At 38.7% G+C, this 21,788-nt stretch overlaps 2 protein-coding genes across 2 annotated transcripts; both read right to left on the reverse strand.

Moving 5' to 3' along the window:
- Positions 1–289: 289 nt before the first annotated feature.
- On the reverse strand, positions 290–4,270 carry LOC132937034 (uncharacterized). The gene is made up of 7 exons (XM_061004159.1): positions 3,633–4,270; positions 3,207–3,518; positions 2,666–2,720; positions 2,314–2,601; positions 1,958–2,249; positions 524–588; positions 290–451 (listed from the first exon to the last, which is right to left on the reverse strand). Exons 1-7 carry the CDS (start codon positions 4,268–4,270, stop codon positions 290–292), a joined length of 1,812 nt encoding a protein of 603 aa, XP_060860142.1.
- A 9,047-nt stretch (positions 4,271–13,317) lies between these two features.
- Positions 13,318–14,826, reverse strand: LOC132946369 (uncharacterized). Its single transcript, XM_061016350.1, has 2 exons — positions 14,625–14,826; positions 13,318–14,312 (listed from the first exon to the last, which is right to left on the reverse strand). The coding sequence occupies exons 1-2, from the start codon at positions 14,824–14,826 to the stop codon at positions 13,318–13,320; spliced, it is 1,197 nt and encodes a 398-aa protein (XP_060872333.1).
- Positions 14,827–21,788: the final 6,962 nt, after the last annotated feature.

Below are 21,788 nucleotides of genomic sequence, written 5' to 3' on the forward strand. Positions count from 1 at the left end.
TGTAGTCGATTAGTACAGTAAATACTATAATGCAGTAAAACAGTGTGCAGATGATCGCTTTTTAGTACAAATTACACTACAACACCATTATGGAAATACATTAACTTGTTTTTACATTTTCAATACATGTATGAATTCAAAAACACTCAAATATACATTAAATTGATAGAAAATAACCTCAAAGGTAAAAAGTACTTAGGTACCTATGATGAATAAATATATAGATAGATAGTTTCCATACTACTATAGTAGATGCATGAAATGAAGAATAGATTATAGATAATATATTTTAAGGATATGGTCCAATTTGACCAACAACATAACCATCATTTTGATGTCCAGTTCTCCTTAAAAATACAAAAATGTCATTATCTCTATTGAGTTGCTGAACATTTTCTCGGATGATTCTGGTTGTATTTTCTCTTCCTGCTCTTGATCGCATATCTCTGATCTGTTAAATTAAATAAATAATTTATTAATTTAATTTGTAAATGAAATGCCATACACATTTCAAGAACATTACTTGTAGGTGTCTTTGATGTTGTCCAAATTCTACAAAAAATTGGTTTTCAATTATAACCAGCCTTTCTGTAAATAGTAAAGATGAACACAAGATATTAGTATGTGATAATAAATTGCAAATTATAATAACATTTTGCATAGAAACAAATCAACACTAGCCAATAAAGACATTAAGCAGAACATATAAAGTAATTAATACCAAAGGCGGGCATGCAAATGAAAATAGTAAGTTAGAAGTTAACAGTTTACAAACCATAAATGTAATTTGATAAGTTAAAAGTTAATATAGAAAAAATATTAACTTAAAATTTCGGTTAATACCACAATTGAAGGGTAAATACAATACAATACATTAACAAAGATTAGTTTCATGATGTTGTAATGTTCTCGGTAGCTAGGTACCTACTACCGTAGTACTGATAGTAGATAAGTGGCTACCGAGATATTATAGTTGCAGGTCGCAGACAATTTGTTTGATGTTGTAGTCGTGGTTGATAATAAATAAAAGACAATTGTTGTTTTATTGTGAAGTTTATTATATTGTTGATAATTTTTCTAAGTCCAAAATATGCTCGTACAGAGTGGCGTGAAGGTGCTTGCACTAATGGGTGGTAGTACACGTCTGAAAACAGGCCGATTCGGGCTCCCTTATATATGAAGTTCCCCGTACCCCTTGCCTATAGCTACTGTATCTCGACTCACGGATGTGATGTGTGTGACCATCGTTCCGGCCCACGCATCTTATGACTTCCAGTATAATTCTGTGTATTCGATTTGATATAATCATTTTTAATATAATTTTAATTCTTTTTTATAATGACTATCGTTGCGTACAGTGTTGTAATCAAAATAATCATTCTACTGTTTCATATTTTTATATTTTGAACATTGTGGTATACAGAGCAATTATATGGTTCAATGAGTTCCTAATATCCGTTTCTCAAACAAGACATTAAAATGTAATATTATTTAATAAACAGAAGGAACCCTTATTTCCGTTTCTATTATCCGATATATGCCGAATTACAGTATCTAAATTATAGTATAGTATGATTATGTACCCGTGGGATTTGTTTTACTATTAAGTAGTAGCTTGCTTACTACACTGTACTAATATTTATATCAAATTAATTATTAACAGCCTCATATGAACACAGTACTCACTAAGTATAAACAATTTCTCAAAGGAAAAATTAACGTCAGCCTACAAAACCAGTTGTAGGTAGTGACATAAGCAGTTTTAAAAAAAAAATAAAAATAAAAATAATGTATTTCAAATACATGAATAACTTACTTTTATTTTTTGTGTGACGTTGATTAATCTTTAAATATAGCACAAACATAGAACACATAAACATAGAACACAAACATAAAAACATTTAGAACAAGAATGTAACATAGAGATTACTTATGAGAAACTATTTAAATAACTCACGTAGGAAATCCCAAATGTTAGGGTGGGCACCCATTTGTTTCAGTAAAGTAGAATGGAACGATTCTAAATAATTATTTGTCCGGTGATCTTCTCCAAAGACACTAAATTTTTCTGGCCCAATTTGTTCAATCCAAAAACCGCGGATGTAATTATTTAAAAAGTGTTCGATAATAATTTGGATTTCAGGAAACTGTCTGGCATACCGAACAATGGCATTGTATCCATCTAATACACATACATTTGGACACAGTGGATTGTTCCTCGTGGCAGGCAAGTGAGGAAGAGCTAAGACCTGACATATCATAAAGTATTAGACTAACAAGTAACATTAATTAATATATAAATTTTATAGTCACCATTCTAAAAATCCTAGCTGCTTCTTCATGCGTTCGGATTAAATTTAGTATATTATTCAGTTTTCGATGGCAGTATCGTACAATAGATTGGGTGTAATGGAACCAACAACAAACCAATCTGCTTGTTGGAAAAATGTGTCCAACTGCATTCATCAGTGCTCTTTCATAGTCAGTCACAAACCAAATTCTGTCGTAATCCAAAGGTAAAATGTCTCTAATAATTGTTAGTACACCACAATACGTCTCTTCATTCATACTACCCAAAAGTACATAAACCATAGGAAATGCCTAAAATAGAAAAAAAGTAATGTCAAAATAATATGTGCTGACAACAGTGAGAATCAATACTTACAACACTATTAAATACTATTTGAAATGTTAGTAGACATTTCAAGTCTGTTGGGTGACTAGGTACAGTTGACACGGCTACGACGGTGGTGGCAGATGGTCCGCGGAGAGCCGGTCGTTGATGGGGTTGAGTTTGTGGTATGATGATTGACGAATTCAGTTAATAGGTATTTTAGATCTGGTTTATTGGTTTTTTTCTTCACATACGAGCATAGGTAGGTAACAACAAAAAAAACCGAATATATCGACAAAAAAAAAAAAGAACAACGAACGGAACGTGGCGATATAAGATACAGAAAGAAAAATGAAAAAAATGTCGAAGGTCGTGGTCCGTGAAAGGTTGTCGAACGGGTGTCCTTTTACTAGTAGTAGGTCTACGACGGCCGGTACTCGTTCTACGCGACTCGCCTTCCCGTCCCACCTTGTGCCTTTGTGGCGTGGTGGGGGAGTTGGCGTTGTCGCGCTGTAGCCCGTAGTGGCGGTTGACGAAAAGTGTAGACTGGTCGCTGCGGTACCTGTACTTTGTACTGGTGGCCGCTGCGTACCGCGTCACAGTTTTAAAGGTTTCATCAATTCCAACCATAGTCACAGTGTTCAAATCTTCTCTGTACAGTTCTATTGCAACCCTGTTTGCAAATACAACTCCTACACTTCTTCCATTGATGACTACTTCTTGCTGGAAAAATCTTGTAGGTGGTACTTGCAATGTTTGAGAGTAGGCAGGATATTGTGGATTATTCAATGTTTCGGCAAGTGCATGCATGTCTTGTGGTATTGCTGGCCGTTGCAAACTTCTCATCGCACCTACTCTTCTGACAGCTTGTAGATGTGTATAATTACGAGCGGCCTCTGCATGTCTTAAAACAACACAAATCAAAATTAATATATAGTATTAAAAAGAAAATATGTTCGTCAAAAATGTTTAAGTGCAAATAAGTTTATGCAGTATGAGTTAATGAAATACAACTTACTGGATAATTTCATTGTTGTAAATGGTTCTTACAGATGCTGTTGTATTTGTTGGGTCAAGTCCTTTATTACCGATTGCTTCTCTTAAGTATGGAACATGAAAGTCTATATCGTCGGCCCGATGATTATGAGGATTAATAAGTGAAAGTCTGTTGTCCATAATATCTCTATTTACTGATGTCGTACCATAACACATGGGATGTCTTCGATTTTTTTGCCTCTCACAAACTAGTGAAATGGTGCTAACTAAAATTTCGCGTTTGTAATATTTATATTTTAAATTGTCTACGTAGATCGTTGAGTTACGACGAATGCCGGGAAGTGTTCTATATGTTTCTGGCGGTACTCCTCCGACTATGACATCTGCAACTACAGCAATATCTTCTTCTACAAGGGGTTCTTCATCTCCTTCAACGGGTACTTCCTGTTCTTGTGCTTCTCCAGGTATTTCATCTTCTTCTTCTCTCATGTCAACTTCATGTGCTTCTCCATCTTCTTCCTCATGATGGGGCCCAATCTCAACTAAGGGCATTTGTTGAATATAGTCATGATCTTGTAAAATGACTGCTATATCCGGAACACCAACTTCTTCTTCATTGTGGTTGGCTGGAATAACATAATCGTGATCTCTCAGCGCCATTCCAAAACGAGGTTGCTAAATAAAATTGAAAAAATATTTAACAAACAAAAGGTATATATTATACATTTTAGGATCAACTTAAATAAAACCGTATCTGAATATTGCAGTTGAAGACAGGTGAATCAGGGTTGGTCTTAAAAAAAACCGTTTTTAATTGTCACAGTTGAAGACGACAGGTATACTGATTTATAAATCGTAGGTAAATCAATCTATAGAAAAAAATTTTAATTAGTTCTAGTAGCACAGATATGATAAAATATCTAAGCAATATAATTATTATTGGTTACATTTACATAGTAAATTATTAATTATTCACTTTATAAAAACTGAATATATTAGTTAAAAACATAGATAAATCATAGTAATCAAAAATTCAAGACAATTTTTTTTTTAATATCCACATTTAAAACACACCATTTATTACCTAACTAATTGAGTTACATAACTTTTACATGGTGTGAAAAAACTAAAGGCGCATATATGATATAATTCAATCCTTTAAGGTTTCGTTAAGACAAGAAACAATCTTTGATTTAGTTTTTGCGATTGGACCATTGGACACAAACTATAAATTAGTTTAGCCATTATAAGCTTAAATATATTTGATATAATATCAAAATAGGATATAGCATAATTATTATATTCTTCCAAAAAATAACAAAAAAAAAAATTCCATCAATTACCGTCATCGAATTTCAGACAATATCAAATATTTATTTTAAAATAATATATTGAATGCAGGTTTATGTAGTACTTTTACAGTTCACACATACTAAAATTAAAATTAGTAAGCAAATAACAAACATTTTCAAACAGGAATGTCTAAATAATTTAAGGCAGAAAGCACTGTTTAATTTAATTTTGTTCGGCTAACAATTGTTCTAACACAAAAATACTACAGCAATGAAGATCCATTCAAATTGGTAATCATTAGAGTTGTAGATATTTGTAAAAAAAAAAAAATATTGTAGTTGTTATTTTAAGTTAATTTGTTTACATTCAAAATTGAGAATATTTCAACATTTTCAACTTAAAAAAGGAACTGAAAACCCCAATTATTTTTAAAAAAGTGACAGTTGCACACTAGTAGTCCAATATTATAATCCTATTTCCCCTAGAATTTGTAGGCTTAAACAACACCACATCAAAAATTGATCAAAATATGCGTAACCATGTACTACAAAAGTATTTCTGCACTATGTGTCATAAAAACAGTTATCCCAACAATGGCCATGTTTACTGCTTAAAATACAATTTTTGAGAGTAGCATTCAGTATTGTCAACTCTGTAATTATAGACAATTATTGTAGAATTTTTATAATCTTGTTATAATCAATCTGGACAATTTAGTAATTGGTATGATGTCCAAAATACTGGTATTTAATGAAAATGTATTGAACAGTGACAATAGAAAAACAATGATTAGAACGTGCCTATCGGATGTCGCCCTGACTAAAAAAATCCAAAATTTACTGTCAATATTCAATAATAGAAAACTCCAAAATACAGGTACAAGATTTGTATCATATGATTGAATATTGACACTAGATGTTGCATTTCTTTAGCCAGGGTGACACCCGACAGGCACGTTTTTCTATGGTCACCATAGAAGTTCAATACATTTTCATTATAAACCGATGTTTTGGGCATCATACTAACAATTGAATTGTCCGGATTGATTATACCAAGGCTCAAATTGTTAAAATTTATCATTACCAGAGTTGTTCATTGATAAAAAAACAACAAACATTATACCAATTAGGTATATAAAATGTATTCATTAATATTTTATTTAACTGTAAATTCTACTATTTAACTAAAAGTTTTTTTAATAGATTATTGTCAGAGATAGAATAATGAATTTATATGTATCTGGCTCAATGACAGAACACCTACATATAATACAAAAAAAATTATTATTATTTATAAAAAAAATATCTATACATTAATTAGTTTTGGTCTTTGTAATACTTGTACCCCATTTTTATTTAAAAATATCTAGCATCTGAAAACAAATGGTAATTTGTTGTTTGTCTAAGTTTGTAATTATGAATAAATTATTTATTATCTATTTAATAAACAATTAAAATCAGTTAACTACACTAACGAAGAAAAAGTTTATGATTTTATTCATACACTGGAATTTAATTTTTACAAACATAACAATATAACATGTATTGACACCCTTTACTTATTCAATTACTGTAAAAGCATATAGTAACATTATTGTTCTAATATATACACAAACAATTAATATAATAATCATAGGTTAGCAATACATATTTAAGAAATTTTAATAAACCAAGTTTAAGGTGATAGATTCTTAAGGTAAATACGAATGAATACACTTTGTTTCTAAGACAAGGTATAAGTAGAAAGATACTGTATGTAATTGCTATGAACAAATATGAATACTTTCAAGCACATCGCCAAACAGGTGTATTACAAACCATTCATGTACCTCAAACTCTTTATTGAAGTAAAAATTTAAAAGTACAGGTTAAACTTACGTTCAACTAAGTTGATTCACAGAAAAAATAATTAAAATAGTTGAACTTTCATACAACGTCGAACAGGCATGTGCAATCTTTATTCGACTATAGTAATTACAACTTGGTGTTATGTACAAACGACTCAAATGGCGGTTAAATAACGGACATTAAAGTATTAAACGGTCATTAGTCACGATAGTCGGTTACATAAATAAATAAATTACGGATAAATAATTGTATGTATCCAGTACAGGGGGACAAAATGAATAAACACAAAATTCTTACCAAGACTGTTTCAAACTCATACAGTTGGTACTTTTTTTTTTTTTTTTTTGTTATCACATTTCTTATCACACCGGGAGAACTAGTAGGTACCCCATTATTTACTGTCACAGTACTGTACAAGTTAGTGATTGTAATATTGTCAGCAAGATTTAATTAATATCTTAAATCATGATAATAAGACGTGATAATCAATTTGAAGCATAATTTATTAGAAAATTATATGATAGTGATAGTGTGATAAATGATAATATTCATTAAAAATAAAAATTATTCAATACCTTATCAAAATAGTAATTGAGCCAAAAAAGCCAAAAAAGGCAATATTAGTTTGATAAAAATGCTAGAAAAACCGGCACCGGCTAGATGGAGAATTTTATAGCTAGACAACTTTTAAAAAAGCTAGGTCTAGCTATAAAATGGCTAGTTTGGCAACACTGGTTGAAAACAACCAATTTACTTTGATTTTGACCTGGATATGACTATTAATATACTCTATGAAGCTATTTCAAAACTTTATGAATGTGGGTTTATTGTTGTTGCAATGGTGAGTAATCTTGGTTCAACAAATCGAAAATTACATAAGCAACTTGAAGTGTGTCCATCAAATCCATCATTTCCACATTCACCAATTCCAGATGGAAAAATATTTGTATTTTGTGATGTTCCACATTTAATAAAATTGGTACATTTAATAGAAACCATTTTATTGATCACGGCTTCATTTTAGCAGACGGTTGTTACATAGATAAGACACCGTTGGAGAAACTTGTAGAATTACAAACACAGGATCATCTAAAAGGTAATTAATAGTTCAATTTTACAAGTAAAAAGCAATGAGAGACAGTGTTTAAAAAGTGCCACTAAACTATTGTCGTGTAATGTGGCACAAGCTATTTTATGGGCCAGAGATTCTAATTTACTAGGCGATTGTAAATATAAACTCACAGCATCATTTATTAACCTCATAAATTCTTGGTTTGACATTTTAAATTCCAGTATGAAATATGGACATCATCCTGGGTCAAATGCATATGGAGTAGATTTAGATGTACAAATTAAAATACTCAATGATGTATCAAATATAATTGAAGGTATGGAAGTAAAATCGCATAACACACTGACGCGGCTACGACAGTGGTGGTGTGGTTGTCCGCGGTAAGCCGGTCGTTGAAGTGGTGCGAAGGTGTAGGTGACACTCACAATGAATGAATTAAACACAGAACTGTGGGTGAACGATATAGCCCTGTGGCCTTTTTATTTCTTACAATTATTATGGGTGAAAATATAATATATATGTTACGGGCAAAACGCGAACTGCCCATAATCCTTGTGCAAAATGTCACATTTCGGCTTTTGACAGGGCAAACCTAGTTATGACCAACCTCACTTGGGCAAAACCGTATACTGACTTTTATCGTAATGGCAAAACCGTAGTATCTTATATACTAAATACAAATAGTGATTTTAATCATACGAATTTATTACGATTATAAATGACCCCACGTATCTTGTTAATTTATCGTTGTTATCGTATTTTATCAACTCGTTACCTATATTGAAGGTACACAAAATACTCCTGATCTAAATGGTACAATATTTTAGGTACTGTAGTTTGTATTTTTGTGAGCTTATATTAGTACGTCTTTAGCAATAGCTAACGAAATGTGTGCGTCTGATTTTAAAACTAAATTTGAAAAAAAACTTAATGAAATCACAAAAAATGAATGTAGTGCTCTAATAAGTGATACAAGATACTATGAACTCATAAAAGAGGTAGAACAAGCGAAGGTCAATTCAAAGAAAACAACAAGCAAATACAGGCGATTTAATAGATTTGACGTACTCACAATCGGTGAGTATAAAAAGTTAATAGTTCCACCAAGTAAAACCAATGGTGACATTATTTATTTTGTAAAATGCAATGAAATGTTCGATATATTGCACATGGCTCATATAAATTGTGGACATGGTGGTCGAAACCGAATGGAGCATTCAATAAAACAAAAATACAAAAATATTATCAGGGATATAATTTAATTCTGGGCCTTCGGTCAAAAAGGGCCAATGTCACTTTTTTGTGAAAATGAGTTATATGGCCAATCATATAAAATTTTATAAGCTTTTTCTAGTGGTAAAAGGGCTTATCTCAATAATCATTACTATGAGATTTGAGAAGACCAATGTTGTTATAAAAATTACTTATGCAATATCAAAAAGGTCCAATCAGACTTCAGCCGTTATTGATATAACAAAACTTCAAAATCTATAGGGCTAATGTAAACATTGGCCCTTTTATAATTAAAAAAAAAAAATGTTATTTTGTAATTGGCCCTACTGTATTTTAAACGTGATAAAAATTATAATCATTAATAGGTTATGTTACAATATTATAACACCTAGTTTGCCGCTAAATATTGTTTATTAATTATTATCAATTATCATAAAATAACATTAAACAATTAAACCAATTAAATGTTTTATAGTAGGTAGTCTAGGTAGGTATTGTTAATTTATAGTATAAAATGTAATTATTAAATACAGTACAATGAATAGCAGATCAAAACGGCTTGTAGCAATGTGCAAAACTGTTAAAGGTATACTATTATTTTAAAAACTATGAATTTACTTAGTGTATAATATTATAGAAAATTATATTATTTTAGTTACCTACCTATTTATAATGTTTAATGTAGTTTCAAGTCCAGAACCATTAAATGATTCGGCTAGTGATAGTATTTCTATTGAATACGATGATTCAAGTGATGAGTATAGGCCTATTAGCACAAAATTTGATAGTGAAAATTCTTCCAATGAAGGAAGTCATGATGATAACCGAATTAATAGCAATGGTAACAAAATGTAGCTGGGTTGAGTAACTTTGTAAACAATTAATTTTGTATTGAAATATTCTTTAGATTTAGCAGAAATAAATCCTCAAGATGTATTGATGAATATATCTGACACCTCAATACAAATTTAAAAGGTGGAGGTAGAAAAAAAGTTGAAGTGAAAAGCAGAAAACGCAAAAGAAATCCTGAGTGTTGGGTTAAAAATATCAGGAAAAAATTAAAGATCCAAGGTAAAGAATATACAACTATAAAAGGTAAAGTGATTCCTGCTAAGATAATGAAACTACCATGTTCATGTAAGCGAAAATGTTTTGATAAAATAAATTATGCTCAAAGATTAATCATATTTCAAAATTACTACTCACTGACATTAGATGGCCAAAACCAATTTATATCAAACTACAGGGAAAATTCCAGTGCCTTATGTTGATAGAGGAAAAGTTGATGCGAATAATGTGTTAGGTGTTAGATTAAGTATAACTGACGATGGATTCTATAAAATAGGAACTAAAAATGGAATTTTGTCATGACTATATGCCAGAAACCAAATATTTCAGTGCAAGGAACAATTAATTACTAGCGATGATGTACCGAATATCGAAATACCATTGAGGACTGCTAGTATTCAAAATTCATTAACTGGAGGACAAGGATTTATTTTTTTGTTTTTGCAAAACACTAAGTGTACTACGAGAAGATGCAAATGTAAACAACAAAATATTTTGTGTAGTTCTAAACGACATGAGTCTAATATATGTAGCAACAATATATAACAAAAATATTATTTTTATATTATTGTTTATGTGTATTCAATTATATTTTTACAATATTTTATGATTTTATTTTATTTTATTTATTTGTATTTAATTTTAGTGACTTTATTTAAGACGCTACGGTTTTGCCCAAATGAGGTTTAAATGTATTAATTTTTTTAATTATTTATTTTAACATTTTTAACATTAAAAGAGTACCTAATATTATTATTTGTTTATTTTTATATGAGTACTTAATAAATAACGTATTTAAGACACTACGGTTTTGCCATTACGATAAAAGTCAGTATATGGTTTTACCCAAATGAGGTTGGTCATAACTAGGTTTGCCCGGTCAAAAGCCGAAATGTGACATTTGCCCAAGGATTATTGGCAGTTCGCGTTTTGCCCGGGCATTTCTGAGGTTTGCCCGATTTCGATTTTTGCCCGTAACATATATATGAAAGAATATACGAGTGTATAATATGGATCATACGTGGTCGCCGATAGTGGTTTTTGTCGAGCGAGCGGTGGGTTGTCGGTTCAACGGTCGACGTAAGAGAAAAACACGTAAGTGGTCGTGACGACGGTTACGATACGAGAGCAAGGCGAGTGCCCGCGGCCGGTACTCGTCCGTGCGACTTGTCTTCCCGTCCCGCCCTGTGCCTTTTAGGCAAGGTGTGAGAGTCGACGGTGTCGTTGCCCGTGGTGGTGGTTGACATAGTGTAGACTGGGTCGCAACGGTGTATGTACGTTGTACTGGTCGCCGTTACATACCGTGTCAACACTTCGGCCATTTCAACATGGCATTTAATTAACAATGCATCAATTCAGGGTATTTTTTCATATCTGAAACAAAATTTTAATATAAGTTTTTTAATAACAAATCGTTTTAATCAAGATGTATTGGAAACCTTTCTTACATGCGGGGAATGGGAAGCAATTTTCATTATTTTCATCACTTGGAATTTATAAATCGTTAGCGATTATACAGCCTCCAAATTCAAGTAAAAATAATAATATTTAAATTACCTGATATTATACAAATGTTTTCTATAAATTATTAATAAATCATTTGACAAATATTTCAGAGCAAAATATCCAACATTAGGTATTCCAAGTAAACAAATTCTTCATACTGATATACCTGAATGGCTGCTGTATATATCAAAGGGAAATTTATTGCATCCTTGTCCAGAACTGGAGAAAATAGCTTTTGAAATGGAAAAAATATTTCAAAATGAACATGAAGACAACTTTTCAAAAACTCCCAAAAACTCTTAATAGGATGTAGGTGTAGGAACGGTTTTGAAATTAATAGACACTTTTAATCTATACAACACGTTTATTCAACGGCGACACGTTTACGCATATAATATGGTTATCACAGACAAATAGTGTAGTACGTGCGACGACGACTACGGTCCGGCAAAAGCTGCTCACCTACAGGTGGCCGCGCGTTTAGCCGACCAACCGCTCACCGTGTCCTCCGGTCCACCCCCCAACAACTGCGCGGCCATCGCCCGGAGCTTTTCCACATGCGTGGCAATCATGCCACAGGATGAGCGGTGGTTGCGGTTTGGTGGCGGATGATTTGGTCGTTCTGCCATCTGAAACAAGTATGATTAGTTAGTGTTCTCTGACGGTCCTACAGCTCGCTTCATCGCTGTGACATGTAACTTAGTAGGGTGTTTACCCTCCGTCAAGAACACTCCGGTTCCTAGTGGTTTACCCAACTTAACCGGACCTAACCATTTCGGGGCGAACCCCGCATGAAAACGCTTCTCCGCACTTGACTGCGGATGCGCTTTGTAGGATACCCAATCCCCTACTGACAGATTGCTTCTTCCTGGGGATTCTGGGGGTATATGGGTACTGGGGGCTTTGGGGCCGGAAACCACCGGGTAACCCCCCTCTACTACAGCAATATCGTCCGGTTCTACCGGAGAATCTTCGATTTCTACCGGAGGATTCCACACTGCTCCGGACAACTCTGGATCATTTTTGCCTGCGTCCGGAGATCCTTTGGCCAGCTCGAGCTGCCAATCTCTGGGGGCCTTGATCTCCCGGCCAAACATCATTTTTGCCGGTGACTATCCGGTGTTTCGGTTTTCTCTGTTTCTTACGGAGAACATCACGTGCGGCAGGTAGACATCCCACAGATGATGAGACTAATCAATAAGTAAGGTTCGGAATCCTTTCTTCAACTAATGATTTTGCCTTTCTACCGGGTTGGCACGTGGGTGGTATATTGGAGTCGTCCATCCTTCCACTCCCCACCTCTTTAGTGCGTCTCCCATTGCCCTGGACACGAACTGCGGGCCATTATCTGACAATAATGCCCTCGGGTACCCGAACCGTGGGAACAAATCCCGTTCGAATGTATCCACAATCGATTTGGCCGTCGCCTTTCCTAGGGGGTACGCCTCTACCCAGCGACTGTAACAATCAGTTACTACCAAAATCGTTGTCTTACCTCGCTGCGTTCGTGGGTATGGACCCATAAGATCGATGCTCAGCACCTCCCAAGGTTGCCGTGGGACTCGGGTGCATATCCGATCTTCTGGTTTGCGATTCAGTGGTTTTACACGTGCGCAGACGTCGCACACCCACACGTAATTACGCACTGCTTCTCGCATACCGGCCCAAAAGAAACGACTCTTTATGCTTCAGTACGTTTCTTTCCACCCTGGGTGATTCGCTGTATTGTGGTCGTGAAACCTTTGTAGCAGAATCTGGGCCTTGTCTACCGGGACAACCACCCCCTCTTCTCCATGCGCGATGGATCGAGGGTGGCGGTGCAACACCTTGTCCCGGATGACGTACAACTTCCGAAGCCGACCGAACCTTGCACCGACTCCGGAGAGTCTAGCAACTATCTCCCGTATGTTCGGGTCGTTTTGTTGCCACTCTCGGACAACATGCAATGTGACGTTTCCGTCATCCCTCTTCGGCTGGATCGCTCCACACTGGGTGACACCCACACTGGATCCTCTGGACATGCCGGACAGATCACCGAAGACTCCGGAAGTTTCTCCGGACACTCCGGGCCGAATCACTGGGGGATCGTGGATGTTGTTCTCCAACGATTCTTCGTCCACTGTATTCGGTCTCACCGGATAACGGGATAGCGCGTCGGCTGCTTCATTTTCTACTCCGGGCACGTGCCGGATTTCAAAATCAAAAGCCCCGAGTTGTAGCGCCCATCGCGTTAGTTTGCTGTTGGTACAGCGAGCTTGCTGTAACCATCGGAGTGCCGCGTTATCTGTAAATAACATAAACTTACCAGACTCAAGATACGGCCTGAACCTGTTAACCGCCCAAACTATGGCTAGACATTCACGTTCAACTGCCGAGTATCTTCCCTGTGCTGGATTGAGTTTTTTGCTGGCGTGGGAAATGATTTTCCTGTCACCACTCTCCCCTCGCTGGAAGAGCACGGCACCAACTTCGACTTCGCTTGCGTCGGTCTGTAGATTGAATGGCTTACCCAGAAGAGGAGGGCAGAGCCGTGGTGCGGACACCAAAGACTCCTTAAACTTCCGGAACGCCTCTTGCTCAATTTCTGACCAACGCCACTTGGTCCCTTTGGCCAACAGACTCGTGAGTGGTGCTGTGATCTCGGCGTAGTGTGGCACAAACTGACTGTACCAACCACAAACGCCTAAAAGAAGATTAAAGACGTGTTACGGGTGACGTCTTTAGTCTTCTTTGGATCCGGTAATTCTTGAATCACCGTCAGTTTTTCCGGCTCCCCATCTATTCCTTCACCGTCCACGACGTGACCTAGGAATTTGATCTGTGTCACCCCGAATGTACATTTTTTTGGCTGGCACGTCAGACCATAAGACTGGAGTCGCTCCAAGACTCTCTGCAAGTGGTTTAGATGTTGATCGGGACTCTCAGAGTATACCACAATATCATCCAAATAAACCAACACAAATTTACCAACTAACCCACGGAAGACTTCGCTTACCAAGCGACAGAATGTGGCAGGGGGCGTTTTTAAGTCCAAAAGGTATTACTCTGAACTGGAATAATCCTCTTTGGGTCCTAAACGCCGTAAGTGGACGTGTCTCTGGTGAGAGACCCACCTGCCAGTATCCTGATTTCAAATCCATGGTGCTGTAAATCTTCGCTCCACCCATTCCTCGGACCATGTCATGGAGGTCCGGCATCGGGTGAGCGTCCGACTACGTCTGCATGTTCAGACGGCGAAAGTCAACGCAAAATCTACGTGAACCATCCTTTGTCTTCACGAGTACCACTGGTGCAGCCCATGGAGATATGCTAGGTTCAACAAAACCCTGTTCCTCCATGTCTCGCACCATTTCGACAATCACCTCGTTTTTCTCTCGGGAGTACCCGTAAGCGTTTAGAGCCAGCGGATTTGGATCCTTGAGACGGATCTGGTGCTTTATAACCCGAGTTCTGCCTAATTCTCCGGAGAAAACCTCCGGATATTGGCATAGGACTTCTTTGACCCGTATACCGTACTTTCCTTCGGGTAAACCTGCGGTTGTTAAGTCTACTCCTACGGTGACCGGAGTTACTGGATTTCTCCAACTCACAGAAACACGTCTTTCTTTCCCTAGGTGGATTATGCAACCACTGTAGTCCCAAGCTACTTGTTGCTCCACGAGGAAATCATGGCCCAGAAAGACATCTCCAATGAGATCGTCTAACACACCCGCCCTGAAGCTTACCTCCAGATCCACTATTCGGGCCAAAAATTCGGAAAACTCCGTAATTTTTCGAGTTATCCGCCATCCGGACAATCTCCGGTTCTTCGGTAAAACTCCGGCCAAACTTCTTTGCCACCCACGGTTTGACGTATGTCCTCGCCGCTTGGGAGTCCAGTAGCGCTACTACTGCCCCGAATGCAAACTCTAGTTCTATGGCCGGTAACGGAACATCCGTTACTTACGTTTTCCCCGTTGACACCGTTGCAATGGCTGGAGACTCGAACACTCCGGTCCGCAGATCCGAAAAGCGTTCTCTCAACTCAAACTTTGAGTCCGTATCTGAGTCTCTCCTCTTGCACTTTTTCCATGGATAAGGAATAAACTTCTCGGATAAATCTTCGGATGTGACCGGACAAATTAACAACTCCTGTGTTAACTCATCTTGTTCCGCATCACCTGAAATGCTGTCCGCGACATTGTTATTGGAAAGATAACTCACCTCCGTGAGATTTTTACATTTGTCCGGAACATTTTCGACCCTTATAGATTTTCTCAACCTGTTGTCCAGCTGGCCAGGACCCGTTTCCGTCACCGAACCATTTACCCGGTCCATTGTCACGAACTGGTTCCTCCACCAGAACGTCGTTTTCAATGGAATTTTTTGGGTGATTTTGGCGATTTCTCCTGTGTTTTTCCGGAGGCTCGACGGTTTTCACCGAACAACTCCTCACTCCGGAGGTTATCTTCGGGTGACCAAAGTTTTTCTTCGGAGGAATTCCGTTCTTACCGGATTTCACCGGTTCAGAACTCTTTTGGCCCGATTTCTTCGAGCCCTTTCCCGAGTCTCCGGTCCGTAACGCTCCGAAGTTCCGTTTCTTCGGGTCAGTTCTTGTAACTTGTGGTTCCCGTACCGGAACGTTACTCACTGCCTGCGTTGAACTCCGTTGCTTACCTCTCTTTGGACGGCTCGTGATTTTTTCGCCGGTTACTTCCTGGCCGGCCGCTGGTCGTTTTGGCGTTTCCCGACTCCGACTTTCTTTTTGGACATGAAGCTTGCCAGTGGTCATGACTACCACAAACTCTGCATCCTGCTTCCGAAGATTGTCGTTGCTTCGGATTCGGCACTTGGGATTTCTCAGCACTCTCAACTTTTCGTTTGTCCAACCATTTTAACTTTGGTGGTACGCTGGTGCTCACTCCCGCCTTTTCCGATATTACAGCCTTGCTATTATCCAGTACATGGGCAAGCGCTCGTAACTCGCTGAACGATTTCAGAACGCATAGTTCATGAATTCTAAATTCATCACGCATGAGTCCAATCACCGTCATTACCACCACCTCTTCTGTCAGACCAAGGTTTAACCTCCGATACAACTGGTACTTGTGTAGGACATACTCCCCCCGTGTTTCGGTCTTGGTCTGAGCGGTGCTCAACAATTCTGATTGCAGACTCGACTGCAACTCGTCCCCGTTGAACTTCTCCAATAGTTTGGACCTGAACTCTTGCCATGGTAAGCCCAACGCTCTCATGGTTCCCCACCATGCTCCTGCCTGTGCCTTCAGCTGAGGAGCCAAAACGGTCACCCATCTAGCCTTGTGGATACCAGTTTCTTCAAGTATTACCTCGGCTTGGAGCAAAAACCAAACTGGGTCTTCCTCCTTCTTACCGGCAAACTCTGGTATCAACGCACGGGCCATATTCAACTCATTTTGAGGAATGAGCAGGCTATCTGGGAAATGCACGCATTTTACACCGGAAAAACTACTCCATAACGCTTCCTCACAACTTCTACCGAACACTTCACCGAACACTCCGGACAGATCAACGAAGACTCCGGACGTTTCACCGGACCCTCCAGACCGGTTACCGGAAACTCCGGAAACACTCCGATTTCTCGGGTTTTCCCCGGTCAATCTGCTCCGTATGTTCGCCCATCGGCTCTCAAAACTCACACTTTGAGTTTTGCCGGAAGATTTTGACTTTCATCCGGGCAAATCTGATTTGTTCCGGATATATCGCTGGTTGATGGTTGTTGGGAATTTTCACGGCATGAGCAATTTGCTTGCTCCACCCGTTCGGTTGACTTGAGCTTTTCTTCGGCTAACTCCCACTCCAAGCGTGCCACGCTCTCGCTGAGATGAGCGATTGTCAGTTGCTCCTTGTTGACCGTTGTTTCCAACCCCTCCAGCCTATCTAACATCTGCTCCATGAACTGGTTTATCAGACTATTTTCCGAGTCGACCTCATCCTCCCCAGTTTGAGCCCCCCATGTTTTCCCTTCCGGTACCTGGGCCGACGACTCGTCAGTTTCCCCAAACCATACTGATCCTGGATCCATATTTTCCTTAGCCCTAATATACTCTTCTAATGCTAAGAGTTTATCGGCCTTGGACCCCCCGGTCTCAATACCACGTTTCGATAATTCCCTGTTAATATCGGCAATATTTAACTCACTAATGCGTTTAGTAACCATTGTGGAGATTAAATCTAATTGCTATTATCTATCTAATTAAATTACGATGGATACGAAATTACGTAACTCGGGCTATCGCTGGTAGAGATATGTACTTTCGAATCTATAAATAGCCTAAATTGAGTTTAGCACTGTAGGAATTACGCTAAATTATGCAAATTTTGCTACAATTTACCACCTTAGATTGGACAAGCCCTTTGTATTTTATTTTTAATGAAAAAAATCAGAATAAAAATTTTAGGAACCGGTATGATCAGGGCACCTATTGCAGGTTCTTTTAACCCGATATGTGCTAATTTACTTTAATTTACGTAAAATTATTTTTTATCAAAATTAGCACTTACCTTACTCCTTTTCCGACTGCACCACTGTAGTAGGTGTAGGAACGGTTTTGAAATGAATAGACACATTTAATCTATACAACACGTTTATTCAACGGCGACACGTTTATGCATATACTATAATATGGTTATCACAGACAAATAGTGTAGTACGTACGACGACGACCACGGTCCGGCAAAAGCTGCTCTCGTCGCCACCGCCGCTATCCGGGCCGGCAGCCAGACCGGTTGTTGGTCGCAAACTCGCGGACGTCGATAGAGACGCCGCGGTCGTTGCGATAACGACTGCGACAAGTACACAGGTATTTTAATATTTATACCAATTTATTTAACAATTAATTTTAGCTAGTACATACATTCATACATTATTTTCAAAAAGGGGATAAAGCAAATTTATATTTACACTCAAATCAGTAGGTACAGTCATTTTAATTTAGGAAGGTAATTGTAAAAACTAAAAACTAAATAATATAAAATTCAAAATTATTTACAGGTTATTCATAACTGTGAAGACTGCAATGTTCTACACAAGTCGTATTCAGTTTAGTGAAAACTTGAACATTTGTATTTATTAGATATTTAAATTAAGAAATAGAAAACAAAAACTACAAAACAAAGAACAAAAAAAAAAAAGGTGGGTAAGTGGATGTCGCTCTGCTGTACATTAGGTGGGTCACTGTATAGGATGGTGTTAAATTGAATTTGAATTCAATGATATAATATATAATATCATTGTATAAGAAAATGATTCTGAGCGAAAACGGTCAGTCATCCTATGATATTACCAAGTATATTTGATGATATTATTGTAAATAAAGTAATTTATATATAACCTATTTACATGGAACCTTGTTTTATATTTTCAATCCTTAGCTATAAAAGTTGAACATTTTATAAATTTTCAACTACAAAATAATTATTAAATTTTAAATTTGATAAATTTTGTCAAAATTTGAACTTTAAATGCTTATAAATAAAAACTGTGACTAAAAATTTTTAATTTTTTTCATCTGCCTTTGAAACAATAACCTAAGAGCATTATATTAAATTTTCAAGCTTTTTTACCTTTTGACCCCCCAAAGTACCAACTAGATTCACTTTCCTATCAAAAAAGATACTGTTGAAGAAAATCCAAGCATTTTTACTGTCCCAAAAGGTGATGACAAACGATTGTTAATCTGTCTTATGGTTTGTGTTACGCGTTTATGAGCGAACAACGTCACGAATGTGCTTATAATTTTTTTTACGGTATATAAAAGCAAATATGTATTTGACACGGTACGCAGCGGCCACCAGTACAAAGTACAGGTACCGCAGCGACCAGTCTACATTTTTCGTCAACCGCCACTACGGGCTACAGCGCGACAACGCCAACTCCCCCACCACGCCACAAAGGCACAAGGTGGGACGGGAAGGCGAGTCGCGTAGAACGAGTACCGGCCGTCGTAGACCTACAACTAGCAATATAACCCACGTCGTGAGTACACACGTTACAACACCATTACGATCCGATCGATACGCTGAATTGTGGAACCCGCCGTCCGTTGTTCTCTATTGTATTTATTTTTCTTGTACTGTAAAATAAATACGACCTCGTACCGTCATCCGAGTTTTGTGTTGCTCATTTAAAACATCCGAGTGCGAACGCCACCCGCTCCACTCCATCAACGACCGGCTCTCCGCGGACCACCTACCAGAGTTAGGTTACCTAAGGGTACCTAAGAGTTTTTCACGCTGACACATACCTCGGTAGATTGCTTATATTAAGTTAATATTAAGACGTTTAGCCAGGAGTGTGTTTGCCGGTTAGCTAGGATTCCCAGTGAACATTACGTAAGAATTATTTCTAGCACGTAACAGGGAATCCCGCGCAGCCGTGCATAACCGTGATACGGATTGGGAAGTAGTTATATAACAACCGCCACCCCTCCGCAACGCCTACCTTTCGTCCCGCGACATTACCGTCGATAACAGCACAGCGCGCGGGCCAAAACCGGTTTCAGCCGCTGCAGCCGTCAACTGCCGCCGCCGAGTACGTCGACCCAGTTCTGCTATTCTGGGAACGCAACGGCGGCACCGTCAACAGCTGACCTACTAACGTAATCGCTGATAAACTTCCGTAAACAGCGCACAAAATTTACGTCAAAAAAAAAAAAAAAAAAAGTCTCTAAACCACGTACACACACCAAACACAAGCTACCTCACCGACCAACTGCTTAACGACAGCATTTGTAATTAAATCATACATAATGACTGGTAAAACGTTACAACAGTTATCGTCGGTGGAGCTGCGTAGCGAGTGCTCGGCCCGCGGACTCAGTGTGTCCGGGTCGAAGTCGGATGTGTATGTCAGGCTAGAGGAGCACCTTAGGGAAATCGGACTAGTTCCCGAGAACGTGAGGTTTGAACCAGTGCAGGCCCCAATCACAGGATTAGGGGACGGTACTGGACAACAACCACACGTTCGATCAACGCTGCTAAGCACGGACGTCAGTCAGATTTTCGGACCATCGGCTAGGGGTATCTCGACAAGCCATACGGCAAGTCAAGGACCAACGGACGATCGGCCAGAGGACTGCGACAACCAGCTGACCATGCAACAGGGCCAGTCCGCACACCCATTAGATACCGACATTTTCAAAACCGCAGCGGAACAACTGCAAAAGTTAAAACTGGCGTTGCCACAAACGAACGACACAACGTCGTTCGAGGCACGCCTAATGGCGCTCGAGGCAAGCATGACGCGGTTCTTTACGGAATCGCGCACGACCGCCACGCAGCAGCCACACGACTTTGCAGTCCCGCGGTACACCAACCACCCGTCACCCGTACACGTAACAACTCGCACACACGATAGTTACCAGTCGGGTAGGTCGTATGAGCGCAACGAAGGCGGCGCTCAGCCGAGCGCCAGCCACACTGCCGCCACGAACAACCGACCGTTCTTCACGCGCGACGGTCAACACGACTATACGGGTCACACCACACACGCGTCACAACACGCGTCATATGAAGCACGCGTACAGGAACGTTCGGTACTAATACCGTACGAGGACTTGCGTACAGCAAGAGCCTCGTTACCCGAGTTCACAGGAACTAGGGCCGAGGACCCCGTACGGTTTATAGACAATACCGAGTCGATTTTGACGCAAGCGCGTATACACCCAGACAGTCGTTAACGGAATTTGTGCTGATTAAAAACCAGCTCGCGCGCCGCGTAAATACCGGCCTATCCGAATCGGAGTTGGTAGGTATTATCGCCGGACTAACGCGTGACACTTTCCGTACACACATACGTCTACACCGGCCATTGACGTTCAGCGAGCTGCGACGCATCGCAGGCGTTTTGGACCCGGTAACGGACAACACCAACCCGCCCCCACAACAATGGGCCCCTAAAACTAAAAAAGGGGTGGAAACCCCACAAACAGCCCCCCCGGTCAAAAAAAAATTTTTTGCGAAAGCAACTGATAATACACCACCGGGGCCGTGCAGATATTGTGGGGAATCCCATTGGAACAGTAAGTGTCCAAACAGACCGACCACGTCGGGAAACGGCGGGGGAGTCGACGAGGACTAGTCCCCCTCATCGACTCATCACCACCCCCCCACTCATCACCACCCACTCTCGGTAGTACAC

This window comes from Metopolophium dirhodum, chromosome 1 (genome assembly GCF_019925205.1).
Source record: "Metopolophium dirhodum isolate CAU chromosome 1, ASM1992520v1, whole genome shotgun sequence".
Lineage (NCBI taxonomy): Eukaryota > Metazoa > Arthropoda > Insecta > Hemiptera > Aphididae > Metopolophium > Metopolophium dirhodum.

Excerpts from the sequence above, each read along its gene's own strand:
- LOC132946369 (XM_061016350.1), bottom strand. The coding sequence starts at position 14,826 with ATGCCGGACCTCCATGACATGGTCCGAGGAATGGGTGGAGCGAAGATT. Across the intron at positions 14,313-14,624 it reads CTGCCACATTCTGTCGCTTG|GCGTTTGTGGTTGGTACAGT; the intron begins GTAAGCGAAGTC and ends ATCTTCTTTTAG.
- LOC132937034 (XM_061004159.1), bottom strand. The coding sequence starts at position 4,270 with ATGGCGCTGAGAGATCACGATTATGTTATTCCAGCCAACCACAATGAA. Across the intron at positions 2,602-2,665 it reads AAATAGTATTTAATAGTGTT|GCATTTCCTATGGTTTATGT; the intron begins GTAAGTATTGAT and ends TTTCTATTTTAG. Across the intron at positions 2,250-2,313 it reads CAGCTAGGATTTTTAGAATG|GTCTTAGCTCTTCCTCACTT; the intron begins GTGACTATAAAA and ends ATGATATGTCAG.